The sequence below is a fragment of the Tachypleus tridentatus genome, chromosome 10, assembly GCF_004210375.1.
Source record: "Tachypleus tridentatus isolate NWPU-2018 chromosome 10, ASM421037v1, whole genome shotgun sequence".
Taxonomy (NCBI): Eukaryota; Metazoa; Arthropoda; class Merostomata; order Xiphosura; family Limulidae; genus Tachypleus; species Tachypleus tridentatus.
This window is the reverse complement of record NC_134834.1, coordinates 165,184,211-165,205,312: the sequence shown is the minus strand read 5'-3', so window position 1 is coordinate 165,205,312 and position 21,102 is coordinate 165,184,211. Positions and strand designations below refer to the sequence as shown.

Here is a 21,102-nt window from a genome sequence, read left to right as displayed (position 1 = left end):
TTCATGTTTTAAATATGTTTGAGTGTGTATTAGTACGCGCGTATGCAGGCGTGTGTATTATTTAATATAATAATATTTGATTTTGATTTGACTTGTATTTAGACTTGCGTTCTTGTTTTGAATTCGCTTTGTCGAATTTACAATGGTATTTAATGATCTGTTTATATGATTGGGGCTACAGTGTTCCTTATTGAACATGATTTGAGGTTACACTTACACTTTTTGTATTGTGTAAGGGAAACAAAAACGTTATTATGTGGTTACCTAAAAGCAATCTAATTAAATGATTAAAAATTGGTAATTCAAACTTAAACCTTATCACCTTAAAATACAGTACCATATATAATACGTGATAGTGATGTGCTAGGTGCTCTTATTCATGGAAAAAGTATTTCTGTCTCATAGTTAAAAACAAGATAAGTACTGCAACTGTGAAATTATTGTTTTTAGATACTTATAGCCAGCTGATAAGCTTAAGGTATCCAAAAAAATGCAGATTCCGGAAGTTGTATGCTGATAATAAATCGAACAAGTACAACATAGGAAAAACAAGTGAAAAATAAACAATATTATTACTAACAAAAATGTAGTGGCTTCTGATTGTCTGTATTTAAACCTGCTGATGATGATGAATAGGCTTTCCTAACACCTCCACACAGGACAAGGACAATAAGAACTACATTGCACTTTCTTGTCAGACATAGGGTTCAAGTGCGATATCTCTTAATCCGTAGGCTACCTAAACCTTTGTCTCTTTCAAATAACTAATTCAAGAGAGAGAATTTCCCAAGTAATAATAATTTGTACAAGTGTAGATTCCATCTCCTCGAGATGGGCTTATCCAGACTTAGGAAGTGAATAGGCACAACACCAAACTGCAAATTTCTAAGAAGATATTTGTCACTTGTATAAACTTCAGGAAATCAAAAAGTTTGACACATGTTTATGACCTTATGAAATTCAGTTACGTAAGAATATCATAACTATATGCAGAACACTTTTAGAAAAATGAAACTGATAAAATTTTAGAAAAATCATCAGATTTTTCTTTTGAATGTTGATCAATATTAATTCAAATTAAGTAAATAGGTCGAGGATAATAATAATCTTAAGCCTAATTCTTATATCTAATTACTTAAATATATTCTTGTTTACAGTGAAATTGTTGTTATTCAGTTAATTGATGATACAAATAAAGTTTTGACCACTACTGTGTTTTACGTATCACAGTTCACCTGGACGAAAGACCCTAATGACACTGGATATAGCATGGTGGATGTTATTATAACATTCTTATTCACTTTTACTCATAAGCCTGTATAATCCCTATTGCAATCCTTTCCCGATGGCTCTGTGATCACTTAATATGCAACTGGATCAAAAGAAGACTTACCTCACTGTTTTTTTAGTTGTCTGAATGATGAGTAACGTTAATGTGATTTACGATAAATAAATACAATGAATAGTTTGAAGTTAGCAAAAAATGTGAAATTAATTCTGATGTGTAATGGCTTAAATATAATTGGTAAGAAATTAACAGTTCACCAATTTAATCTCGTTCACAATGAAACAGTTACTGTTCAATTAATTAGTAATATAAATTATCTCGATCATTGCTGCGTTTGCCGTATTCTAGCTAAGCAGATTAGCATTAATATTAACGAAAGGCCACGCGGGCTCTCGAAATAGTATCTATAATTACTAAAGATATAAGCTAATTATGAAAAGGTTAAATTGTCGCTTATTTCAACTGTTACAGAATTAAATACTAAGCATTAGAAGATGGTTGGGTTGGGTTTGAATTTCGCCCAAAGGTATACAAGGGCTATTTGCGCTAGCCGTCCGTAATTTAGAAATGATAGACTAGAAGGAAGGTGGCTAGTCATCGCCAACTCTTGAGCTACTCTTTTATCAACGAGTAGTGGGATTGACCGTCACATTATAACGCTTCCACGGCTGAAAGGGCGAGCATGCTTGGTGTGTTGGGGATTCGAATCCGCGACCTTCGGATTAGGAGTCGAGTGCCTTAACCACCTGGCCATGCCGGGCCGAGATGGTTGGGAAAAACTTAAAATAGGGAAAATGACTAAAATAAACAATTTTTTGTCTAAAGCAGTTAAAATATAAGTAGTAAATGTATTCATCTACATATGCTATACATGTCTTGCTACCCTAGCTGACCATAAAAAAATTGATAATGTTGAAACCGAAATAAAATTTAACAATATAATTATAACACTTCAGGTTATATGATGTCATTTTCATTGTTAATGAATATCCTACAGATTCCCTCCAGTAGAAGAGCGATATGTCCGTGGACTTATTTGGTGAGCAGAGCACAGATAACCCTTTGTGTAGCTTTATGCTTAACTAAAAACACAAACGAAACAATCCTACAGATAGGGCAATTCTTCTCATATTCCCTTCTTGTTACACTGTTTCATACATGGACTATGGTCCAGTTATCAAAACCGACTATACACCAGTTGGCAGTCGACCTGGAGCGAGCAACGAAATAATGAGCTTTTTCAAATCAAACCTTCTTCAGTTCTTTGGCCATCTTGTTTTTGTAAAGATCGAAGGGAGGAACTTGTTTTGGCTAGGTTACGCATTGGTCACAGTTCTTAACTCACCACTTCCTTTTATCTGGTACTGATGCACCAGTGTATGGTCTGTGTGGCACTCGGGTCACAATCATACATATTTTATTATCATGCCGTCGTTACAACCAAGAACGACAAAGCCATTTTAAACATATTTTTAAGGTAGGTTTGTCCTTTACATTAGCCAATGTCATAGGTGATACTGGCAGCCTCACTCATGTTTTTACATTTTTAAGAGCCATTGGCCTTTTAAACTTAATTTAAAGTGTTTATTGAACAAATACACTGTTTCGGCATGATTTCTTTCACACATTTTAATTTTATTTTGACCTGAACGAACAACTGGAAAGGCCAACTTCAGGTGACTGATAGCAAGTTTGAACTTAATGCTTCAGTCTTTCTGGCAGATCTTAATTTTACATATTTTTACTTTCATTTCCATATACCATTATAGTGTACTACATCTTGTTTGGCACAGATAGCATAGTAGTTTTGTGCCAGTAAACATGCAATACCTACCTACCTCTCTTGCAATTGAAAAAGGCAAATATCAAACGTTGATCACAACACGCTGATGTTGTAAATCAAAGAGCCTATTTCTCCAAGATAACAATAACAAACAAAGTGTGTGTTTTTTTTTTCAGAACGTTTCAATTACACTACAGCCATGTCAAAACTAATGCTACTATCTATGTGATTATGTTAAAATTTTAAATATGATTTTCTGAACCACTACAAAGAATGAACTGAGGTGAGCCAGAGTGAAATTTTTGGGGGTGGATAGCTCACCTCAAACCTCTTTCGCATCAGACCTATTTTTAAGTTTGTTGAGAATTTGATGAAGTAGGTAATGGCAACTCAACACCACAGCTGGATCTTTTATCAGAATCTGATCCTATAATAAATCATTTAATTGGTAAGCCAGAGGTAACATTAAGGTATTTAAAGCCTATACTATTAGAAATGAGCTGATACAAGTCATTCTAAAACCATGAAATTTGAGTTTGTGGTTGACCTTCAGGATATACAGTTTTACTTCGTTAATTGATATTTATATCAGATTTTCTATCATGTTCAGACTGCTGGAGATGAAGATGACAGATCCAAAGATTTGCAAGTTGTTGAGAAATTTAAAACCTGGATTTTGTGCAGTTAAAAAACCACAGTGCTGCTTGTAATGAAAATGAATTTTGAACCTTGCTGTTAAAAATGTAGAGATTAACAATATGACAGCACAGCTATAACAAGTAAAATATACTTTTGTGAATGGAAGACAATTAACAAGAAATTAATGTGGTATATACTTTGGAATGCACACATTTTAAACCATGTAATCATTGATGTTTTAAAGAAGCTTTTACTGTGTTTCAAAAACCTTACATGTTTTTCTTAGGTCAAGGAATTAAGACATAGAGTGTTAAAAATGAATCAGAGATTACTGTAAATAAGCTAAAGCCTAAATTCAGTAACTGAGTATGGTAAGTTAACTGATTTATTCTTTAATAAGTGGAAAATTACACTACCTGGACATCAGGAAGGCCTTAATTAAAATTGTTCTACATAGTAACAAGAAAGAAAAAGACAACTGTAATATTTATAAATAAATGAAGAAAGATGTAATTTGTTTTTTACTCATCTTCATAATGGTTCTGATGGAACAAATTTTTGTTGTCATGTTTATAGTTTTTAATCTTTAGCAATGCAAAAAACAGACCTTATTAAAAATGTAGACTACCTTTAAACTTCTTAAGGGGAGACTCCAAATTAACTTATTGTTGTAATTATTCTTTCATTGTATGGGTTATTTTTAATTGTTTGATGAAATTAATGCTAAGTCCACATAATGATAAGAAGCAAGTCTGTTTTTTTCCTTAATGTTTGTTTCATGTTGTTGTCACTTGTACACAGTTGTAACTTGTAGGCCTAAGTTTAGAAATAATATTTTCATTTTGAACAGAATTTTACTTATAGTGGTGCAACCATTAATATATAAATAAACTTACAATATCAAAGATGATCAGTGAGAATTCAACATATATGATCTGAATATTTCATTAATTTCTCAGTCACTAGACAAACTGAAAACTGATTCAGTGCTTTATTGATTCTCACTTATGATTTATTCTTGTTTCTAGATATTTTGCAAAGCCTCTCAGTTATAAGCATTCATGAAGATTCTAAGTTTTCTTGGACTACTTTTAAAACCTTCCAAATCTAGGGTCATTATCATGTTAGGGATTACCTTTGACAAATGATTAAATTAAACATTGAAAATACATAGCTTAAAGCACTTTCTCTTTCATGTATTGTGAAGCTCCCTGAAAAATCTTACTATAGAGATACAATTACACTAAATTGTCCCTTCACCAAGTCTCTTAAATGTTTTTTCTTATCTGGCCATTGTAGTACATTGATAGGATGGCCTGTACTCCCTTGTCATCACTTGCTGTCTTATCTCTTGGGGATTTCTCCATAAGTAGATGGTTGAACAAATCCATAAGTGGCTCCATCTGTTGATTTTCAGAAAATGGTCTCAATAATTACCTTAGGGTCATCAGTAGGTTGGTTTTCTGCTGATAAATTATCCTCTGGAGTTACCTACTTGGCCACTCTTTTAGGGATGTGCTTCAAAATAGGATCACAGCTTGGACTGCCTGTCTCAGAATTCTGTAAACTACATTATTCATTATTTTCAGCAAAACATATAGCCCTTGATAACATCTAGTTGTCTTTGGACTTTGTCCTATCTTGCCACTGGGATTGTATAGCCATATCATGTCACCTCAGTAAAATCCTATCTTATCAGCATTAACATCATAGCAATTTTTCATATTATCATTAGCTGATATAAATCATTCATGACTGTCCTTTCAATGGGAGCACAGATAGTCCCATTGCATTTTAAGTTCCCCTTGAACATCAGTGATGATAGTATGATGCTAGTTTTAACATGTTCTGGAGTACAATAACTGATCTGACTGAAATTCCATAAGCTTTCGAAGTTTTGAAACATATTTGGTAACAAATTTTCTTTCTAGTGTTTCTGATGGAAATGATGTATGCTTCTGGATTTTCATCGAATACATCATCACAGCCATAATATATTTATTTTCACAGTTACTCTGTAGCAGAGGACCAACCAAGCACATCAACAACAACTTTCAGGTGGTGCTTCAATACAATACTGCTGTAACTGCCCATGCTGTTTCTTTCATAGATCTTTTTGCCTATCACATAGTTCACATGTTTTGCATCACTTTTTTACATTCCAATAGATGCATTCTTTTACTCTCTCCAGTGTCTTATTATCATCTAAATGCCCTGCTATTTGTATGTTATAGAGGTGGAGTGTTTTAGAATGTAGAGAATGTTGAAGTATCAACTGTAGTCATTGTTTCTTTCTATTAATGCCTTCCCATTTCCAAAACAAGAAGCCATGTTGTAAACATATTGAATCACACTGTACCCAGTGCATCTTTCAGCTGTACAGAACTAGTGTTTGTCATCAGGATCTTTCTGACCTATTCCTAATATATGAAATTATTGGTTTTAAACTTGTATCATTTGCTTGGGCATCTTTTAAGTTTGTTCACCACATGTTGATTTTAGGACAGCTGAAGTGTCAGCTTCTTCAGTTGTTATTAATGATGTTATTTGTTTATTAATTAAATGTAGATGATATGCATTTTTTTCTTTTGTAACTAGTATCTGTAGTTTACTTTTCTCATACAACTTATATATTTGATGACATTTTTGTTGCAATTCATTGTTGAATAGTTGAATGTATTGCAAAAATAAATAGTTTCTTAACTGGTGTAGTACTATTGAACCTGATAACTTCAGTATGTACCATTACCCCATGAAAAACAGATGAAACAAGACTTAGAAGTAGAGCATTACAAAACATTGAATATTCTATTTCACCTACAGTTTTTATTACAGATACAAAAATTCATATGCTGTGGTTTTAACCACACAAAATTTTGGTAGAAGCACAAAACAGTTTCAGGTCCTAAAGCTAAATTAACTACATGCTGGAAATTAGCTTATTTCTGAACTAGCTGGAGTACTTGTCCCATTAATGGACTTAATAATGTAAATTCATGATTAATGAAAGGCTATCTTAGGACATGAAAAGTTGCTTTCCTTATATGTTATTGAAAAAACCATAAAAATACCACAAAAACTGCAAAACACAAAATGTGAAACCACAAATTTTCATTTACTCAACAAACCTTCATGCTAAATTTAGTGAAGGCATATTGACAGGTGCAATGTTGTGGTAAAGAATGCAAAATGCTCATAAAAGCCACAAAGGACAAAACTAAAAATTTGTGTGTATCTCTCTCTGGACCCAATGAATCTTCATACCAAATTTGGTGAAGATCCATCATGAAGAGGCACAGTAGTGGTTAAAAAAAGTGTAAGAACACCTATAAAAACTGCAAAATGCAGTACTGAAAATCTGTATGCATCTCCCCAAGGACCAAGTGAAATTCTGTATCATGTTTAGTGAAGATCCCATATATAGAAGGTGAGGTAGTGGCTAAAAATATAAAAATTTCCAAAGGAACTGCAAAATGCCAAATGAATATTTATATGTATCTTCTCATACAACAGATGGATGTTTTCTTTAGTCTTTTCTATCATGGCAGTTTTATTTATTAATATAAAGCATCAGAGATAACATACTAAGATTTACATTATTTAAATGAAAATCAAACTTTTTAAAAATAAAATGAAGAGTGAATAGTTATTTTAAAAGAAATACATTGCCTAATCTTTTTTTTTGGATATAGGAGAGATATCAGCATACTGGAAAGAGTGCTAAGACATGTCAGTTGAATGATGCCTGGTTAAAGAGAAGAAAGAAATACCAGGAGAGGTTTAAATTTTTACACTTGTTTTTTCTGGAACATGCAACACAGAAAAAGTAAAGGTAAGAAGATGTAATTATTCTGATATGTTAGTAATTTTCTCATATCTTTCTATGGCTGGTTTGTATGATTGGTAGATTGAATATTTTAGAAATCTGAACTTATTAATGTAATGGGTCTAATCTCTAGAAGAACAGAATACTTGCTTTCTTATTATACTTTTGTTTGTTATGAAGTTGTGGAATGACTCTCCTGATGAAGTGATGCATGTGATTATGTTAATTGGAATTAATTTTAGGTGAATAGGTACAAGGCTGTTTTGATATCTGATATCTGAGTGGGAGATGATCTTTTTCCTTTTGGCTGTATGCTACTTGTTATTTACAGTGTTGTTATATAGTATTTGAAAAAATAAGTGACTTGACCATCCCTTTATATGACAGTTTATATTCAGTTTTAATAAATGTATAAACAAGATTGTAAATAATTTCTGGGAAAATGGAGCTCCCCCCATTGAATCCAATGTTTTTAAATTCAGTCTCTGTTATTCATTGCTTATCTGAATTTTTCTGTCTATTTTCATTAATTTTTGTCATTCTGAAATAAAATTTAAAACTCTGTAACCCAAATGTTTTTTCAGACATTGATTTTTTTGAACCTACATGTTTTCCTATTGTAATGAATGTCATTTTTGCATGTAGAATCTGGAGACAAAAAAAGGTTTTTACTTTTTGTGTGTCTTGTGAAATATGCTATGAGAAATGGCTTTTTACATACATAATTAACAAAGTAATGTTCCCATTGTTTAGTAAGTGACTGTCCCTGTATAGTACTCACAATACTTTACTGGATATTACTTTAAACCACCTAAACTGCTTAAATATTTAGAGAAGGCTAGAATCTTTAAACACTAGCAAGTACTGTTGGTACAGGCATTTCAGAAAATGGCTATATTTAATATATTTTTCAGACTTAAGTGATTTCTCAGATATATGTCAAATATTAAAGCAACATCTCAAAGAAAATAATTTTAAACATGATTTCACACCAGTTCAGTTCAGTTAAGTAAATACATAAATTTGTTGATTTACTAGTCACATGAGCTGTAATATAATATGCTCCATGAGTTTTAGAAAGTTTTTCTTAGAGTTCACTCACCTTTTACAAAACTACATCTTGTACTACAATGTAGTACATAAACATTGGGATGATAAATTTCATTCCTGAAATTTTCTGAGTTAACAGTTGGAAATGCAAAAATTATTTTAAAACATGTTCTTTATTTTTTCTTCTATTAGCTTTTATAGTTAAGTCAATAAAGTGAATAAATATTGTATTTTCATTTTTAGGTATGTTGGATCTGAAGTTGATAATTTAAAAGAAAGCCTTAACTGTACATTTTTTTTTTACAGTATTGGAAAAATGAATAACAAAATACAGTCCAAAGCTAGACCTGCAGAGAGTTTTGTCTTTGAAGACAGTAACTACATTAACAAAACACTGCTGAATCTCAATAAGCTGCGGAAAAATAAGCAATTCTGTGACATTGTCTTACAGGTAACCTGTTTAATGTTGACACTAAAAACTATTTTTTCATGAAATAATAAATTACTAGGAGGTTCAGAAAGAAACAGATTTAAGTTTGTTTAGGCTAACCATATTATATTACAGCTAAGAAATGACCACCAGTGGTGATAAGGATATGGGCAACATGGTATTACTTTTAAGTATGTTCCCCAATTATTGAGACTTTGTTTATTGAGCTTCTTTATAATAGTTAGATAAGCTTTAAGTGTGGTGTTATAAATACAGTTGAGTACAGCTGCTTTAAAAACATTGGTTGCAGATTGGTCTTGAGAAGAAGACCAAAAGAGGTGGAAGTTACACTGCCCTAGGTCAGAACTATATGTATTAAGAGCTTTATTACAGTGTGTTTTTTTAAAAAACCAGTGTTATTGATAATTGTCTAGCAGAAAGACATTGAATATGATCATTTGTCAACCACAACTTTTTCATATCTTTTTCTAACTTTCTGAAATAAAATTTAATGTAAATTAATTTTAACAAATTCTTAAAGTAAAATAGCTAAAATATGTGTAATTTAACATTTTAGCTTGTAAACAATAGTTACAAAATTAGTATGGGCACTGGAGACAAACAGTGTAACCTGTTAGTGAAACATTGTGTACGTGCATGAAGAATCATGAGAGGTACATTTTATTTGGGAATACTTAACATGGCTTGACAGTTAAGGTGCTCGACTCAAAATCTGAAGGTTATGTAATCAAATCCTATCACTGAACACATTCACCTTTCAGCCATAAGAGCATTATCATGTGATGATGAATCTTATTCTTCATCATTAAGTGTCTTGGTTTGTAATGTAGGTGATTACATTAGCCACTCTCTCTTTGTGTAGCCAAATCATTAAACTGTTTAGGATCTTTTGTTGTTATCTACCTTTACTTCTTTTCCCCACAAATTTCTCAGTTGTTACAAAGTATTCCATCCCCTTTCTTCTTATCACATGACCAAAGAATGTTGCTTGGAATGGTTTTGGATCATGATTATTCTTGGGAAAGTATAGCAATGGTTTCAATTTGCCTTTTGCTGGTTGGTGTACAGTTTATTCTGGTAGCCTTTGTTAAGTCAGTAACATCCCACAAGGAAGTGAGAGGTCTGTGGATGGTTATTGATTCATGCAAGTTCATTTGCCCTTTGATATTTTCATTTTTTAGTCCTGCAAGAATTCACTACCTTCCTCATCTGGCTAACCAGATAGTGGGTGCTGGTTTAGTCACTGACAGCCACATCAAGAACATGTAGTACTGGATTACATGTTTTCCAGTAGCATAGAAACTGACCTGACCTTCTATTATTCATCAGGAAAGAGTAACTCAAGAGATGGCAGTAATTGGTGTAGGCTGTTTTTACTCTTAATCTGTCACTTCCATTGGTTTCTGGAGGTGGCACTAAGGAGAACCAGTATGACAAATCTTTACAATGGTATACAGTATATAACATTTTTGCAGGAATTGCCCAGACCTTGTTACAATAGCATCATGAAGTTGAGGAATATTTGCTGGACTCTAACAGCAGATCAATATGTTCAGGTAACCCCAAAACCACTAATCAGTAGGAGTAAGGTCAAGGAAACATGATGGAACTGTGAAAAATAATACCAGATTTTGATAACTTACATAAACTTAAAGTATCTTTTATTAATTCCATTTATACATCTAATTATACAAGGCTTCATAAAAGCTTATTTTTATCTGGTTTCACATATAGGAGTTTAGTACTTTAATTTTTCAATTAGAAATACTTACTTTTATCTATAAAAGTTAATATATGTGGTTTGAGCTGAAACCAACACTTACCTAAAAATACTAAACTTATTTGTTGCCTTGTTTGATCCATTATAATATAAATAACATTGTGATAATCCAGGTTCATCAGTATTGTTACTGAAATTTGAACTTGTGTCCTTCAAGATCATTTAGTTATGATTTTACAATGGTACTGAAGTTGATCCAATGTGCAAACTACTAGTGAGCAATTTTGATTTTAATATTATAAAATCATTATTATTTTTGAACTGCATGTCATATATTTTGTACAAATTATTATTTTTCTATATCCATTATATATTAGAAATACTCATAATTTTTACCATACAGTATTAAAAAAAGTTTAGCTTTAAAAGAACATGTTTATATAAATGTTGCTAAAAACTACATACCTCAAAAAATAATGAAACATCTCTGATAAATACTACATTAGAAATCATCCATTTTATTTATTTTTTGTTTTTTCGGTGCTGATCACCAGCATCAGTTGAGGGAAAATTCAGAATTTAGTAACGGAAACTGCACTTGTGTTGACCTTGTCTGTTACATGTACAAACTAAAAAAAATTAAAATTTACTGTCAGAGTTTTTTAATAACTTAATTAATATCATAGCTGCAGACATAAAATATTTCATGCTGTGGAAAATTATATGTAACCAAAATATTTTTTGTTTTGACCATAAATGTATGATGCTAACTGCTCTCAGTATTAATAATGAAACTTTGTATTAAGTTTTTGATAATGTTTTATACTAAGGAAATTATAATGTATGGAATGTTTAAGCTCAAGCAACATTTAAGTAAAACTACATTGCATGTAATTGATTATCCAAGGCAAAATTAATTTCAAACATGTTTTAACTACAGTAACTTTGAAGTTTTTTTTTATCAAGTTGTGTAGTTTCTCTTTCTCTCTTCTATTTCATTTTTTACTAATTGAAATTAATACAATTATTATTAAAAATGATGCTCTCTCAGTGAAAGACGATCAGTTTCACTTTTGACATGATGTGTAAACAAATATAAGCTCTGAAAGTTACTGTGATAATATTTGTGCAGATGGTATATTAAAAAATAAGAATTGGTAAACAAAAAAAAAATGTGGGTTGAATATTTTGTGCATGTAGCAAATAAAATATGTAATTTTTTGCAATTAAAATTAAACCAGTACCTACATTAACTATGTGACTGAAAATAATGAAAACACATTACTGTCAACATAGCAGTTGTTAAAGGAATACATATGTTTGGATTGAAGACTTATTACTCTTCTTAAGTCCATCTTTAAAGTCATTGATACTTAATGTTTTTTGTTAGTTGCTCTAATGTAATTGTAAATTTTTAAATGCAAACATTGATGTCGACCTTATTTATTTTAAATGCAAGAGTGTTTAACATTCTTGTCTCATTCAGTAAGTAAGTGTATTTGACTTTATTAAATCACCTCTCTGAGAAAATTTAGTTATTATGCTTCTCAATCATAAAATGCATTTTACACATACAAAAAAAAAAAGACATTTGGAGTTGATCTTTTCCTTCTGAATTTATTCATATTATTCCCTTGAAAGTTGTATTTGCAGTCATTAAAATTGCTGTTTCATTTAATATTAAAAGATTTTTTTGTGAACTGATACATGTGTTTCTTTTAATATCTACAAAATCCAGGTTGGAAGAGCCCAAGATATTCGTGAAATACATGCTCATCGTGCTATCTTGGCCAGTGCAAGTCCTTATCTGTTTGAGATTTTTGCTGCTGACCGTAACGGTGGCCATGTTTGTAAGATTAAGACCAATGGTAGCTTTGATGTTGATGCTTTTGAAAAACTTGTGGAGTATGCTTACACAGCTAGGTTTGTGCAAGAATTAAGTAGTGGATATTAAAATAACAGTGTATAATTCATTTGTGAAATAAATTCATTGCAACATTGTAAATAACAGGTTAAAGCTACATAGAAAGCTTGAGGCAAAAATTTAGTTCCTTACTTTGGTTTTTTGTAATGCATTGTGTGGGTGGTTGACAGTTATTGATTTATAAGAGTATAACTTAGAGTAATTTCTACTGAGATTGTGATAGTAAAGTAATAACTAATTCTGGAATTTTTTTTAAAGACTTTGCATGTGAATCTGCTATTGTGACAGAGAAAATAAATCTCTCAGTAATAACTATCTTTGTTTCAAATGTGAGGAATATTTTTTAAACCTTTTGTTTCTGATACATGTAAGGCTGCTTTAGGATATATGGAAAACAATCATTTAAGGATTTCTCAATTTTAGTTATCTAATATTATTTACAACTAAATGTTATCTGTGTTGGGTTTCAAAATTAAAACATCAGATTTCTTTTACATTTTGTAAGGCATACAGTTTTTTTCTTTTTCAGTAGTTTTTTATAAGTGATGAAAGAACAAAGGAAGTTTGACAGTTCATTAACACAATTTGATTGTTTCACAAGTTTTTTCATAATAATTAAATGTCAAAAATAATTTAAATGACTCTTTGCTTGTTGTTAATCATAAAGCTAAGAGTGGGGTAATTGTGCTGTGCCCATCTTGGATATCGAAAACCAGTTTGTAGCATTACAAGCCTTCAAACTTAAAAACTATCACTTAGGCACTGGAGGTGTATTCAAAACCAAAAGTATTTAACTTCAGATAGCAGTCAACTAAACTATACAATTTAAGCAGGTTTAGGTTCATTAAGCATGATTTCATTTATGCATTAATAGATTATAATGTTCTAAAACTGAACTTTCAATGATAAAAATTAAATATTTTTTTTGTTTATCCACAAAATTTGTCTTTCATTTTGATCATTTTATGAGTTTCAAAACACTGTGAATCCAATCAACATAAGTTGTTCTTCGAATTATATGGATAATGACCTATGTTATCCATTTTTGATCAATTTCAGAATATTCGTTTTTCTGGTTTTTATTTGTACTCTGAATTTTTGTACTGTTTGTGCTCTAAATGGGAGTTGGACAGTGAATTTGATATAAGAAAATTTTTAAGATGCTGAGTTTATTTTCTCTATAAAAAATTAATTGTAAAGGATTTGTGTTAAACCCAAGTAACCTGTTTAATAAAACATTGCTGTAATTCTTCTATGTAATGATTCTGGAACATCCATTTTCTTTTTATTAATGATTTTCCAGTTAGTCATATCAACCACATAGAAATAAAATAGATATCATAGCAGGTAATAATTATGTTTATAAATATTACAGTTTAAAAACTCATACTTGGGAAATTTAAAACTTATCCAAATTTAGCTGTAAGTTAAGATGACATAGATTCGAAATCACTAAGTTCACATAATAAGTCTGCTATAGAATCATCTCTTGTTTGAAAATAGTACTATAATTGAGCACATTATGTAAAATAATTGAATACTAAAGCAAAAACTTGTTTCTAATATCAATTATATGTGATATATTCATTGTATACTTGATACATAGTGTTCTGTTAAGTAGATTTGCATCATTTCATGTATAACTATAGCTATGCAGAAGTATTAAAACCTGCATTTAACTTGTTTTATTGCTATTAAAAAATTGACAACCAGTTTTATTGGGATTTTTATATTAAGTTTGAAACATTTAATCTGAATTTTTGCTGCATTATTCATTTGTTATCAAATAAATCTATTATATGAGAGCATTTATGTCTATATAAATATATTCAGTAATGGCTTAATGAGTTTTGATTTTGTAGTTGTGCACTTGACTCACCATCTACAGGCCATGAGATCAAAGCCCATCACCAAATTTGCTTGTCTTCTTAGCCATGGTGATGTTATACTGTAACAGCCAATCATACTGTTTCTTGGTAAAAAGTAGCTCAAGAGCTGATGGTGTATGGTGTTAACTAGTTGCATTCCTTTCATATTCTATAACTTCAAAATTAGGAATAGCTAGCACCTATAGCCCTAGCATAGTCTTAAGTGACACTCAATAAACAGTCGGTCAGTCTTCACATCTCATTTGATTACTGCATGTTGTTGGCTGCAAGATGCTGTGACACTTTTACTCGTTTATTTTTACATTATATGCATGAACTAAACAACTGAATTTCATACATGTGGGGACAAGAGGTTGGAAGGCTTATGTAATTACATTTTTCTTTAATTTTAACATGTTTTAAAACAGAAAACTTTCGTTTTACGTAGCATAAGGTTATCTTATTGTTAAGAAACATGTCATTCCTATATTGTAAATATACATTAGACTTTTGTGAATAGGAACTAATTTTGCAATATCTCTTCTTTTTCATAACTAAAATCAACGATCTTGGCCCTAACTCCATGTAGGAATTTAGTATACAACAAGCATTATGCACAAATGCTGAAACTATTATAGGGAATATATGTGTAATAGTGTATTAAACTAAACTACTTTTCTTTTAATTATTCATATACAAGATGTTGCTGTTTAAGTCAGTAACTACTGTGTAAATATCTAAACAATAATTAGATGATGGAGTATTTTTGGTGTAAGATTTGAAACTTTGCTTACTATTTATTTTGCTTGTTTGTACATTTTATTATTATTGTTACTGTGAATCACTCGTACAGAAATTCCCATATTTTGGTGGCAACTTTGAAAAAGAAAATGTCTGTTAGATAAATATAAAGCTCTGTATAACTTAGGGTTTGATCTTTCTAGGACACTTTAGTTGAAATAACAAATGTTTTTCAACTATTCTGACTTGATGATTGATGTCTGCTTAACCATGGGTTTGTTCCCTCTGTTTTACAGTTTTTTTATTATATTTTAATGTTTATGCCTCTGTTTCACAGGAATCTCACTTTGAGTACATTTCTCACAATGTTTGCATTTCATTCAAATTTCACACATTGCTCTTGCTACTACTCTAGGATAAACAGACTTTCAGACAATCTCCCATTGCATATTGGCTCTTTTTTTTACACTGAAAGTTATTCTTGTATTGGTAAATTATTTTGAAAAAGTCAGTGGCCTTTACTACAATTTTGACACAAAAGGAAAAGAAAAACTTATTTTCAAATAAAAATTTCATTGCAGAAGATGTAACAACAAGCACAAAAATTGTTGTGAAACTTCTAATATTAAATTAACAGTTTTAAGGTGAGTTTTAGTGCTTCTAGTGTGATGACCAAAATGATGCAAATTTCTCTGTGATGAACTCCCAACTTCATCTGATGTAAGGGATAAATATTAACAACTTGAAAATTGTTTAGTTACTTGTACCTTATTTTTTGTTTTTTTCCTAATTTGTGCTATGTGTAGCAGCCTATAATGATTAACAGGTGACTAGTACAGTGTGAAATGGAAGTGAATTTTGTATGTTTGGAACCTGATAATATTTGTTAAATATTTGAAGTTAAATTTATGAAAGGTAAATGTTTCTTTGATGCTTTTCATGTGTCTTATAATTGCTTATGTTTAAGTTTCAATTATAATTACTGTAGTTTTAATAATGGGAAAGCTGTTTAGGTTTCATTATGTATTGTCCTGCTATAGGATCACCATATTTGAAAAAAATTAAAATATTTTCTGTAGATTAGAGGTGCCTGCTGACAAAGTCAAACAAGCTTATGTAGCTGCTACTAAACTGAAGATGACTTCTGCAGCTAAACAGTGTCGAGACTTTCTGATAAAACATCTTTCACCAGACAATTGTATAGGTGAGTTTTTTAATACACCTGGATTTTCTGTAGCTAGTTAATTATCTTTCTGAATACAGGTGGGTAAAATTGTTCATTTTATGATCTTTCTACAGAACTCAAAATTTGATTAAACTATATTATCAATGTCCATTAATAAACATGGCATCAAACTGTAATTAAGAAATCAAACTTTCTTTTCTTAATTCCAAAAGTATGTATTTAAATCATTTAAATATTTTTTTAATTTTCTTCTCTGTACCTTGTAACATTATTTTTTCTCCAGCATAAATATTCATTCTTCTCCCTATTTGTGCTTCTGAGTACTAATGCAAATAACATTATATATAAAACATGATGCAGTTTTATAGCCTCCAGTATTCTTAATTTATAAAAGTATAAACCAGAAAATCAACCCTACATGCCATGCCTTCCTATTACCTACTGTCATCTACAAAATGTCAGTAATTCTCTGTACGTTTGCAAACTCGTTATTATAACAAATAGAAAAAAGATTTTCAGTTTACTGAATTATCTAATAAGCTAACTCATTCTCGCAACAACTTTTGAATTATTAGGTCTACAGATTCAGAGTTGCTATCATAGGATTCATTGCAGTCAAGTAATTGTAGCTTAGTTAGAAAGCCAGTTAAATTACAGTTATTGTGTAAGACATATTATTCTTTATGCAAGTTATTATTTTGTGTTATTAAATGAATATTTTAAATGAATAAATATTTAGTAAATTGTTAACAATACCCTTCGTAGAAATTAGGTTAAACTTTTATTGACTGCAAACGAAAAGTACAAAGACCCACTCTTAAGCACTATATTTCTTGTTTTCATGTATATTTTGTATTTATTGTTAAAAAAGTGACTATAATGTAAAAATTAACCTTATTAGGATAGATAAGAAGAAACGAGTGAAAAACATGAAGTTAAAAAAAAATTCAGCAAAGTATGCATTCTTTAGATAATTCAGTATTTTTACCATGACTTGAGCTATTTTGTCATGGGTGTTTATATGGTTGTTACGCATGTTTAGTCGTTAGACAAAGTTCAAAGAGCTATACAATTAAATAAAAACAGACTGTTAAGACCCTGAAGCTCTTGAAGATGATTAATTATAATTTTCTGTTACAACCTGCAGTCATTCGAGAAAGAAAATTGGTAATTTAGATTTATTTTGTACTTTTTTTGTGATGGTTACAAAGTTTGTAAAATGGGCTGAGCCTTGAGTGAGGAAATACTTTATTCTAATGTAATAATAGGTAGGCAAACAATGATTTATAAGCTTTATTAATGGTGAAACATGTAGTTTATTCCACTGTCAATAAATCTCTTCCTTATGCTTGTAAATCATTGTTTGATTGTTTGCCTATGTATTATTATGGACTGAGCCTGTATATTATGAAGGTAGATAAATGATATGAAGGTAAAGTTTTACTGAAAATAAGCTTTTAATATAAATTTAGTAGGTTCTAAAGATTATGTAAATGGCATTTGAAAACTATAAGTGGAAAAGAATAAGATTAATATTAACGTGAAAATCATCTTATTCTCAGACTAGTTAGTCTGAATCAGTCTTTACTTCCATAAATTCAGAGAAAAAATGTGAGAAGAAATATTTAACTAGAAATTCTGTTGTGTTTTTTTTGCATGTACAAAATATTTCTCACATTCAATAACAGCTTACCAAATTTTATAAATTAAGATACTACATTAAAAGCTACAGTATGTGTAGTATCAAAACGACTAAACCTGTATATAAGGAGAGTTAACTTGTATTATTCCATTGATTTTTGCCTCTTATTTAATTCTTAAATAGTAGTAAGATTTGATGCATTATCCCAGCCAAGCTAACAGAAATAGTTTAGATTTCTTGATAGTTTTAAACTTTTGGTGAATTTTTCAGTAATAAAATTTAAAAATATCCAATAGAAAATTTTAAACATTATAATATTTTCTATCTTTTCAATCATCTGTCATTCGTTTCTGAACAGTTTTATATTTATTTCAACCTTTAAGTCTTGGAAATATTCAGTGCAATTTTTCATTATTAATTTTTGAAATCTTTAAAGTAAAAGTAATTGAATTTGCTTTCAGCTGTACTTTCTTTGTAAGAGGTTTTTGAATAAAATACTAAAATTAATCAATACAAAGTTTCAAGTATATTATGAAATGTTTGGTCATTGTGACAAAACTCCTTATGTTTAAGAGTTTTGCATTTTTTTTTATATGATTTGACTAAGCATGGCCCCCCAGCAGCTCAGCGGTATGTCTGCGCACTTACAATGCTAAAATCTGGGTTTCGATACCCGTGGTGGGCAGAGCACAGATAGTCCATTATGTAGCTTTGTGCTTAATTAAAAAAAAACAAAAAACAACGACTAAGCATGTCTGATATTTCAACAGAATTAGTAATGATAAAAATTATTTTAATTATTACTGAAATGGCTCTATCATTATACTGTCAAAAAAGATTCTTTGATCAGGTGCACATCAAGTATAGTTATAAAGCTTCAAATATAAGATATTTCAATGCTTGATTAAAAAAGAAAGATTATATTTGTAGATGTTCGTTCCATTCCTGGCCTGTCTCCAGACTCAGATCCTGAACTTATTTCAACAGTGGACAATTATATCAAACAAAATATAGATAACATTATTCAGAAAAAAGTGTTTCTATGCCTTCCTCATATTCAGGTTGAACAACTGCAAAATTGTAGTGAAGAAATGCAAGCAACTAATCAGAAACATCTCTGTGAAATGGTGTTAGATTGGATAAGAAAATATTTTGATGAAGATGATTTAAATATTGGTCTTGCTACTGATAAGGTTTGTAAATCAAAGTATTTGAAGTGCATCTTTTGAAATATGTGTGTGAATAATATATAGCATATTTAAGTATGACCTATTTTTAGGATTTAAATAGTAATAATGGGTTCTAGGAATTAGGTGAAAAATTTGGCTGATTGATCTTTTCAAAAGTTTACTTTTCTGAATAAAAACTGATCTCCATGCTAACAGATAGGGATTTTCAAATTTTTGTTACTTTGCTATGATTCTTAACACTCCAAAATATAATCACTTATGTAATAAGTTTGGTCATAGTCCAAATGTATCTCAACTTTCATCCAAATCCATTCAGTCATTGTTGAGAAAACTTGCTGACCCCCCCCCCCCGCCACCACGCACACACACATGGAAGGAAACATAACCTCCAAAGATGGCAGAGATAATCATTGATTGTTTAAGCTTAAAATGGATTCAACAGTATTACCACTGATTAACCAATAAGTAGTGAAGTATTATTTTTCTGAGATAAACTGCTTATTTTTTAATGTAACATATTTGGATTATATAATTATTTAAATTGTAAATTTTAGTAAAAGGAGAGAACAGTGTCTTAAAATGTACAATGTGATAAAACTAATCAAAATTTATAATTTGTTTTTTCTCTGGGGTTTTTTACTTTGTTATGCTTAAAGCTTTAATATTGCTTAGTTTCTTGTAAATTTTATATGATTTTATCCTTTTTTTGTTTTATTAGAGAATAATTGGTAAGCAGCTTGTGGCTTTTTTTTTTCATTTTGCACTAAACCTTACTAAGAAGTTATGCTTTAGATTCACAATGTTTTGTATAGTAATGAAACATCATTAAAAGTCAGTTTTCCTCTGATTATATATAGTATTTGTTTAGTTATCAGATGTTTTTAATGTTATTTTTTTAATTTTTACTTAGGTACACATGTTATACTTGAACTCAGATGGGACTTTGCATGATTGCAATGATATTGAAAGTGGTGACTTTAAAGATTCTGACTTGATACAAGACTACAAAAAAATGTCTCAGCGTATTTCTGTTCCTAACAAAATGAATAGGAAAATTTCTGCTCAGAATACCTTTCATAAACCACGTCAGTTTTTGTACACAAAGTTTAACTCATGTTCTTCTCTGTCCTCGTTATCTGATGATGAGGAACGAGATTGGAGGATAGTAGCCACAACAGGGAGTAAGATTTTTGTTAACCATTTGTTGTTTTTTTTGTTTGTTTTTTTACATTTTGCACAAAACTACACAATGGCTATGTGCACTAGCTCCCCCTAATTTAGTAGTGTAAGACCACAGGAAAGGCACTAGTCATCACTACCCACCATCATTTCTTGGGCTGCTCTTTTACCAACAAATAATGGGATTGTCACATTATACTGGCCCCACAGCTGAAAGGGTAAGCATGTTTGATGTGATGGGAGTTTGAAACATTTGTGAATCATTTTACATTTTAATAAGCATCATAGATAGACGTTTTTGTAAGTAGATATTGGCAATGTTAAGAGTTGAACCATTCATTCATTACATTAATATGAAAAATAAAATGTGTTACATATATTTGTAAGAGGTATGACACCACTTTATTGTTTCAATGCATGTGCATATATTAAAGAAAATAACATATGGAACATGTACTTGTATATTACACAGTCTTTTATAGCAACTTGTTTGTGTGATCCAGTTATTTATTCTTCTTCAGTGTTACTAGTCAGCTTCTATTCCAACTTTGAATAGCATTAGCCTAATTGTCCTTGCATGAATGCATTATGCTCATTTCACCTTATAAGTAGTTT

General features: G+C 30.4%; 1 protein-coding gene across 1 annotated transcript in view; it reads left to right on the top strand.

Annotated features, from left to right (window-relative positions):
• LOC143230846 (influenza virus NS1A-binding protein homolog) overlaps positions 1-21,102 on the top strand; it is a 47,300-nt gene that overhangs the window by 18,073 nt on the left and 8,125 nt on the right. Inside the window, exons 2-7 of the mRNA XM_076465092.1 lie at positions 7,403-7,542; positions 8,893-9,037; positions 12,496-12,680; positions 16,370-16,494; positions 19,049-19,311; positions 20,219-20,489. Coding sequence (XP_076321207.1) covers positions 8,903-9,037; positions 12,496-12,680; positions 16,370-16,494; positions 19,049-19,311; positions 20,219-20,489 — 979 coding nt within the window. The 5' untranslated portion in view covers positions 7,403-7,542; positions 8,893-8,902. The remainder of the gene's footprint in view (positions 1-7,402; positions 7,543-8,892; positions 9,038-12,495; positions 12,681-16,369; positions 16,495-19,048; positions 19,312-20,218; positions 20,490-21,102) is intronic.